Below are 8,543 nucleotides of genomic sequence, written 5' to 3'. Positions count from 1 at the left end.
TAACCCAATTCTCGTATCCACCACTACCATTGGAATAAAAGACCTCGAAGCCTCACGTCTGTTATTAGAGGGCGCTACAGCATGTCTGCCTCACAGTAGTGAGGATAGGAGTTCGAAATTTGGCTTTCCTGTCTCGAATTTGCATGGGACCTGTTTTGTTTTTTTTTTCCCTTCGGAACTTTCCATTTCTATCCATGCAAAATGATCCAGAAGTACATGAAGGAATTGCCTTTATGCAACCTTTAACCAACCTTTACCATATCTTACTCCTGACCAACCTTCGTGAAAAGAAAAGAAAATTTGCTATCCATAATCCTTAACAGCATGCGGTAATCTTTAAGCAATAGGCCACCGCATAGGTTTACCGACTCTACGAAATTCATTTCAAACAGTGCTGTTTTCCAATGTTCAAAAGAAAACGCCTTTTTATTTTTCCTTGATCTAATGACGTTTTCCCACAAAGATTAAGTTAGCTAAGGAATTAAAAGGGATAGGATAGTTGACTTTCTGAAGAGATTTTACTATGGCTTTCTTGTGTACCCTGCTTCTAGCAGGGTTGCTGGCATGACCAACAAAACCATGAATATGACACAAAGTCACTTTACAAAACTGAACAATTTAGTTTATTTTAAAGACAGCGTAAAAATGCAGTTCACCTTAGTTTAGGTGCATCATGGGTCAAACGTACAGCAGTTCTTAAAAGGAATACTGTACTGTGGTATAGTAAACTGTGAAACATGAATAAACAATATTGTTTCAGAATGTTTACCAAAAAAGCACAGCTTTTTCTGCATTGCATAGTTGTTGTCATTATTTGATGGCTCGCATCCCTGTGAACTTTCGAGTCTCCCAGTAGTCAAGTGACTGTGACAAGTAAAAACACACATATCTAAATTGGTGGCAGTTGCGTTTTACTGCGAAATATGCAACAACAGCAAAAAAAAACCTACCAACAATTATAAAACTTCCTACACATATTTAATTTTTGAAACCGATTGTGTGACACCCATTGCTTTCTAAAATTTCCCAAGCTCTACAGCTAACCTTGTTCTTTCTCCAAATTAGTTTTTCTCCTCAGACCTGGAAACAAGCAAACCGTATCCCTACAGCTTTGAGTTAACAAGAAAATGCATGTTGTTGTGTAGAGCGCAACCCAGATTTTGGAAGAAGTAGAACATAGTTAACTGAAAGACAGAAAGCGTTTACAGAATAAGGCTTTGGAGGTTTTGTGAGGTTATTGACAGATAAACCTGAAACCTTGTAATCCGACTTCAGTTTAGTGGCCGAATTCATCAACTAGCTGTCTTTCACGGAGCACCCGCATCACCCGTTGTACTGTATGCTGCACACAGAGCAAGCACTTGATGCCTCACTATTTGTCATACTGTCACTGTTGACTGAAGGAGTTCTTCCCCACTGGTGACACACAAAAAGAAAGGGAGAATATTAGCAGTGATGTGATGGTGCAATACATCAATTAGACTACTGTACATACTGTGGTTATTATAATTTGCTTCTCTTACTGTCTCACAAACATTGTCTTCTGGTGCATTCGTCCTACAGTTCAACGTCATTGTCAATCTCCTCTTCTGATTCAACTTGCTCAGCTATTCTGTCATCATTATCATCATAATCATTGTCCTCTGGGTTGGCTTCACCCTCAACAAGCAGTAACTCCTGCAGGAACTGCTTTTCATCACTCCGAACCGTCTCCAATCTAGGCTCCTCCCCTTCTGTGTGTGTTGCATTGGTTTCTGCAGCTTCCGGAGAGGTAAGCGGTTGTTCCATCTGCTCAATATAAGCCTTGTCATCTGAAGTTTCCTCCACCGGCTCATCTGAGTCAGACTCCACTGCTGCAAGGCTGGTTAGCTTTTCTGCAGCTGCATCCTCTTCCTTAGCTTGCTCCACAGGGTCTGATACAGATTCAACAGCTCCTACCAGCTTAAAGAAGAAAATAAAATAAATGATGTGGTTTAAGACTCATATTCTCCCAACGTGAAAAAGAGTGAAAAAGTGTGAGCTTGCATGCTTTTCCGGCTGGGTGGGTTCTCTCATCAACTGAAGTCTGTCATTAAAGCAACCATTTAATGAGGGCGTTACCTGTCAAATCTGGCCTTTCGTGTATTCTTCCATTGACTTGTTCACGGTGTCAATTTACATGTTGCCAAAGCAGTGATTTATGCAACTCTCTTTATTTATAGAGCACAAAAAAACTGTAAATGATGTCATTGTCATTTGTTTTTTCTAATAGTGAAGGAGAAAAAAGTCGATTAAAATCGGGAATCTGATTTTGTTGCGGGGGAGAAAAAAAAAAAAAATCAATCAAAGAGATTTTGTTATAAGGCCGTATCGCCGAGGCCTACCAATAAAACAAGTGGTGTAATGGCTGGTCCATCAATATTATAGACCAGATGTGGGTTAATCCAGTCAAATTACTTACATATAATGCTTCAAAACCAAGTTTAAATACCGGGAGTAAATTGGACATAAAGGCAACTGATGTACTCATTCATTCATTTATCTTCCGCTCCGCTTATCCTCACTAGGGTCGCGGGTGTGCTGAAGCCTATCCCAGCAATCTTCGGGGGAGACGCGGGCTACACCCTGAACTGGTCGCCAACCAATCGCAGGGCACACAGAGAGAAAAAAAACAAACATTCACACTCACATTATCACCCTACGGGCAAGTTAGTCTTCAATTAACCTACAATGCATGTTTTTGGAATGTGGGAGGAAACCGGAGTACCGGGGAAAGCTAACTAATCATCCACCGTGGCGCTCCACCGTAAATACAAAAACTAAAATCCAATTCAAACCACCCTTAAGAAAACTCAAGCATAAATGTGACAGGCAATTAGTTGCTTCCTTTACAAAAAGTGAATGATTGTTCCCGCTTGGCATGTAAGGAGCAGAGAAGCAAAAGAGATCACAAGCAAGGACGTTTGGTCCTTTTACTTTATGTAATATCATTTCACAATACAAAATTGATTTAATTTCAGAAATACATCACACTGTGTTCGGCCACTGTTTAACCACATCAATCATTCAAATTGGTTTATTTAGTATTACCTGTGTAACCTGCCATTGAAGGTTGTCCAGTTGAGCCCTGAGTTCTGCGTGAAGGCTGCGGGTGGCGGAGTTCTGTTCCCGAACACTCATTCGAACTGCACTGATCTGTTCCTCCACGTCGGCCTGCTGGAACTGCTCGGAGCGTTCAATCGGCAGAGATTCTCTGAGGACGAAGCATGAGAATGCTTTTTGTTGTTTTTACTTCTCATGAACTAAAAGTGTGGCGGGTTACATCGTGAAGTGACTGTTAAATGTAAGAAGCCTCAAAGCGTGCAGTTTGATGCATACTCAAACATGTTTATCAAGTATTCAGCCTCAGGGTTTTTATAGGTGGGTGTATTCTCACAATGTGAACATGAGGCCTTGGAACAACACAGAGCTGTAAGCCAGTGGGGCTTTAACAAACCAAACATAACGTTACGGGTCAGAGGAGGGGAGTTATTTCCTTCCCAGCACAAAAAAAAAAAGCTGCTTTCCCCAACCTGAATGTTGCCATCTCGGTCTGGTACGACTTCAGCTGAACCTGCAGGCCCATCAGGTGTGCAGTCTGCTTCTTCAGGATGTTCCTCAGAGTGGCAACATCATCCAGCATGGCTTCTGCCTTTTCCAGGCGCCCCATCACAGCTTGGACCTGCTTAGATAGGTCAGCGCTCGACGTAACGAGACCCTCCACCTGAAGCCTGACCCCCTCAAACTCCTCAGCCTTCCCCTGATGTTTTTCCTGCAGCTGGTGCAGCTGCTCCATAAACACAGTGGTCTGCTGGATCTCAGCCAGGCGGGATTTCATCTCTGTGTGGAGTGAGAGCACCTGAGCGGGGAGGTCCAATGTTTTGAGCTGTTCTGTGGTAGCTAAGGCCTCATCCACCTGTTTGTGGGCCAACACATACGACTCTTCCAGAGCATTGAGGCGACTTTCTACATCATCCGAAAAGTGCACCTGCAACGAAGAAGCACAACGAGGATGTTGACTCACTTTAAAGCGCTATCAATTCGATTCAGATCAGCATGGTTGTAAACAGCATGGTTGATCTGAATGGTTTCTTATTTCACTGATAAAGTGGCCAGAAAGGTAACTGAGGCTGTTGAACGCAAACTGAGTCAGAGTGTTTAATGTACCCACCCATCCTAATTAATCAGGGGTTCGGTTGGTTTAGACCCCTTCATTTTCCAAAGTTAATTTAGTTCTTCATCGTACCAAGACAATTACAGTAAGTCGATGCTTTGAAATTTGTAGGGACAGGTTGAAGAAGGCCCTCCTCCTTTTTCTAGAATGACTGTCAGGCCCATATGCCATTTTCAACTCCTGTAGGTGTAATGGCAACATCTCTGGAGGTCACCAAGCTTTTTGAAACTGAGAGCTGCTTTTTGGGCACTTATTAATGTGAAGGACTACCAGTTTGAGACATGCTTCTTAAATAACACATTTGTTCAAATTACCTTTAATCATGTCATTATTAGATTATTATTAATAATGAATGATATTCATTTATGTGAAGATACCGATCATAATAATGTTTTCTCACAATAATGAAGAAACATGAATATCAATGTGCAACACTTTATTTCTATAAATCTCTGCCAGTGTTTACATTGTCAAATGATCACTTCTTCAACATTACGAGAACATCCCGATGTTTTAGAACAATATTTCAGACCAGGCCCGTAGGCTACTCATGTGGCCTACCTGGTGCCCGTGGACACCATGTTGGTGACCCCTGTTGGATTTAACCGCAACAACAAAAACAATGAACTTCACTATTTATTTATTTTTGTAATATAATATAATATATATATATATATATTGTTTTTGTTTTGTTTTTTGCTGCAAAACCTTAAAATAGCTGAGTTCAATCTCGTCTGTTAACCTTTCAGAGGCAGCCAGTAAACAGAGTCTACCCTTGTGTTCCAGTATCACTGAAACCACAGCCTATATTTAGCCATGCCACATTACGGATCCAGTTTGTGATTATGAATAATATTATTTTTATCAACACGGGGACTGCAGCATGTGCAGCCACGACATGCAAGCACGGACACCTTCCATAAGAGGGAACATATAGTACCGGTACTGCTGTATTAGTTCTGGATCAGGTCAGTAGGTCGACGAAGCTTGCTTGCTTGCAAGTGTCTGCAAATAACTATTGGCGTTAATGCATTGATTGTCAAGTTCTTACCTTCTCGTTAGTTTGTCGCACGGTCTCCTGTGACGCCTGGAGCTTCACCACCTTCATCTGCATGCTCGTGAGGGCGTCTGCCAAGTGGGTCACGGTCAGGTGCTGCTGGTAGCAGAACCATGTTCCGGTGGCCCCGCCGAATACAACGACGAGGCATAAAAACAACGCAAACGTGTAGCTATTCCCTCCAGCTCGAACTTCGGATTCGGGAATTTCACTTTTGAATTGGTCCTCTTCGTGCTTGTGGTTGCTTTTCCCCTTCCGATGCTTGGCTGTCATTGTGGCCGCATATAGGACACGATGTTCCGGGAGCGAGGGAGCGGAAGGAGGAGGAGGAGGAGGAGGCGGCGTGGTAGGTCACACGCGCAGAGCAAACGCTGAAGAGGCTTTGCTGTAAATCTCAGCCCCAGATGACAGGAAGTTCAAGTCAAGGAGGCGTGTGCTGTAGGTAGTACGTGTACTTGAAATCGCTCCATTCAGGAACCGTCGCCGTTCCACGACTGGGGAAGGTCCAAGCGTGCCAAGTAGCTCTTAGTTGGCCGCTATTTTTTGACTGCGGGTGACATCCGAGATGTGTGCAAGCACGCAAACACGCCGTTGTTACACGGCGTTCTTCACTTTCACCCCTCTTTCTGTGCAGCTCAGCAACCGCGAAGCATGCTTTTCACATGTTGCACATCTTCGTTACACTGACGTTATACGAAACAAAAATGCCACCGAATGTACGAGGGGAAACTAGTTACTGCCGGATGTACTTGAAAAAAAAATGCCACTCAAACATTTCTCTTGGAAGCAAAACTATCAAGGTCAATAACTACTGATACAATGGAACATCTAAGGTCAAAACCTATGCAAACTCATTTATTTTATGCGCAGGCTACATTGTAGTTATTGTTCCCTCAGAGGGCCGTGAACGTGATGACTGTGAAAATCATATAAATGTAATCACCTCATCATATTACTACATGTACACAAGTGCAGCTATTTTTATTATTATTATATATACTGTATACTTAATTAACACATTGAATTTGATGTCAGAAGTTATGGAAAATATCTCCCCCAAACAATCTCAAGACCCCACAAAGTGCCTTGACACCATAGATAAAAGTGTTGTTAACAACCCAGTCAAGTTTGAATGATTGAAAAAATGCCAAGTATGTAAAATGAGGATTCAAAATCATGAAAAATCAGGCTATTCTCTCCGCTCTCAGACGCTGTGGGCGTGTTCGCTGAATGCTCTGAAACAACGCCCTGCTCAACTGTCAACTGTCAATAAAGTACCACTACTATCCATCCATCCATCCATTTTCTGAGCCGCTTCTCCTCACTAGGGTCACGGGCGTGCTGGAGCCTATCCCAGCTGTCATCGGGCAGGAGGCGGGGTACACCCTGAACTGGTCGCCAGCCAATCGCAGACACACAAACAACAAACAACCATTCGCACTCACATTCACACCTATGGGCAATTTAGAGTCATCAATTAACCTACCATGCATGTTTTGGGGAGGAAACCGGAGTGCCCGGAGAAAACCCACGCAGGCAGGGGGAGAACATGCAAACTCCACACAGGCGGGGACAGGGATTGAACCCCAGTCCTCAGAACTGTGAGGCAGACGCTCTAACCCATCGCTCTTGAAATGCGGGTACTAGCATACACGAAGATAGGTTTTCTGACGGTGAGCCGATTCTTTAACCCCCACCCCTTATTCATTGGTTGACTGGTTTGCTTCTTACGTTACTTGTCAAACAACGATGTAGCATAACCGGAACTTCAGGTTGCTTGAAACAAGCCTTAATTATAGTTACTGCAATGAACACTGAACAGCATGAATGTACTATGCCCAAGAAACTCTTCTCAAACATTCAAACCACATGAATGAATCAGTTGTGTTTTCATGGGTGTTGGTTTGTTATTTGATTGAGTGCAACTTTTCATCTTTTTTCTTTGTTTGACTTTTGCTCCACACTTTAATTCCGAATAAAATTGACTCAGAAAAAGAGTGGGAGTTGTGGAATGAGCCAATGAAGCACACCTGTGCTGCCAGAGAGTTAGTTTAAAAACAAATAAACTGATATAATTTGGTCTACAATGTCTGGAATAAAATAACAGTTTATCTTGGATTATATCAGTGGTGCGAGGTCAGGGCCATCTTCAGATTACATCGTCTGCACAAGATGTAATCCACCTGTGTGCTTCTACCTCCACTCTTGTAGGTCACCCTATGTTCGTGCCTCTTCTGGAAAAAAGTGTTCACTACAGTCATTTCCATCCTTGTTGCAAAGTCTACCACCATCTTTCCCTCCAAGTTCCTTTCCTGGATGCCGTACTTACCCATCACTTCTTCATCACCCCTATTTCCTTCACCAACATGTCCATTACAATCTGCACCAATTACGACTCTCTCTCTGTCTGGGATGCTCAGAACTACATCATCTAGCTCCTTCCAGAATGTCTCTTTCACCTACTTCGAAGACCTTCTCAATTCCACCAGTCTCTGGGGTTGAGGTCCCTGAGGTGGTTAAAAAGCTCCTCAGTGTCAGGGCCCCAGGGGTAGATGAGAGCCGCCCTGAGTTCCTAAATGCTCTGGATGTTGTGGGGCTGTCCTGGTTGACACGCCTCTGCAACATCGCATTGACATCGGAGACAGTGCCTCTGGATTGGCAGACGGGGTGGCGGTCCCCCTTTTTAAGAAGGAGGACCGGCGGGTGTGTTCCAACTACAGGGGGATCACACTCCTTAGCCTCCGTGGTAAGGTCTATTCAGGGGTTCTGGAGAGGAGTGTCTGTCAGGAAGTCAAATCTCAGATTCGGGAGGAGCAGTGTGGTTTTCGTCCTGGCCGTGGAACAGTGAACCAGTTGTAAACCCTTAGAAGGGTCCTCGAGGGTGCATGGGAGCTTGCCAACCAGTCTACATGTTTTGTGGACTTGGAGAAGACAATCGACCGTGTCCCTCGACGAGTCCTGTGGAGGGTGCTCCTGGAATATGAGGTACCGGACACCCTGATATGGCCTGTTTGGTCCCAGTACGACTGGTAGCACAGTTTGGTCCGCATTGTCGGCAGTAAGTTTGATTCGTTTCCAGTGAGAGTTGCCTTGGCAGAGTCCAACTCCAAGCGTCCAGAGGCTGCTTGTCTGTTCATTACCTTTATGGACAGAATTTGCACCCGGGGTTGTTGAGGGAGTCTGGTTTGATAACATCAGTATCACGTTGCTGCTTTTTTCAGATGATGTGGTTCTGATGGCTTCATCAAGTCGTGATCTCCAAATCTCGCTGGAGTGGTTCGCAGCTGGCTGTGA

At 43.8% G+C, this 8,543-nt stretch overlaps 1 protein-coding gene across 1 annotated transcript; it reads right to left on the bottom strand.

Moving 5' to 3' along the window:
- Window positions 1-135: 135 nt before the first annotated feature.
- Window positions 136-5,702, bottom strand: zgc:66479 (uncharacterized protein LOC327541 homolog). The gene is made up of 5 exons (XM_061690113.1): window positions 5,244-5,702; window positions 3,552-4,006; window positions 3,070-3,232; window positions 1,524-1,941; window positions 136-1,416 (listed from the first exon to the last, which is right to left on the bottom strand). The coding sequence occupies exons 1-4, from the start codon at window positions 5,520-5,522 to the stop codon at window positions 1,558-1,560; spliced, it is 1,281 nt and encodes a 426-aa protein (XP_061546097.1). The 5' UTR covers window positions 5,523-5,702; the 3' UTR covers window positions 136-1,416; window positions 1,524-1,557.
- Window positions 5,703-8,543: the final 2,841 nt, after the last annotated feature.

The sequence above is a fragment of the Phycodurus eques genome, chromosome 1 (assembly GCF_024500275.1).
Source record: "Phycodurus eques isolate BA_2022a chromosome 1, UOR_Pequ_1.1, whole genome shotgun sequence".
In the NCBI taxonomy this organism is placed as follows: domain Eukaryota; kingdom Metazoa; phylum Chordata; class Actinopteri; order Syngnathiformes; family Syngnathidae; genus Phycodurus; species Phycodurus eques.
This window is presented reverse-complemented; position numbering and strand designations above follow the sequence as displayed.

What these genes read in the sequence shown, in the direction of transcription:
- zgc:66479 (XM_061690113.1), bottom strand. Translation starts at nt 5,522, where the DNA reads ATGACAGCCAAGCATCGGAAGGGGAAAAGCAACCACAAGCACGAAGAG. An exon ending in TGCGACAAACTAACGAGAAG is followed by an intron (nt 4,007 to 5,243) that starts GTAAGAACTTGA and finishes TCTTCGTTGCAG; the next exon opens with GTGCACTTTTCGGATGATGT. An exon ending in TTCAATGGCAGGTTACACAG is followed by an intron (nt 1,942 to 3,069) that starts GTAATACTAAAT and finishes TTCTTCTTTAAG; the next exon opens with CTGGTAGGAGCTGTTGAATC.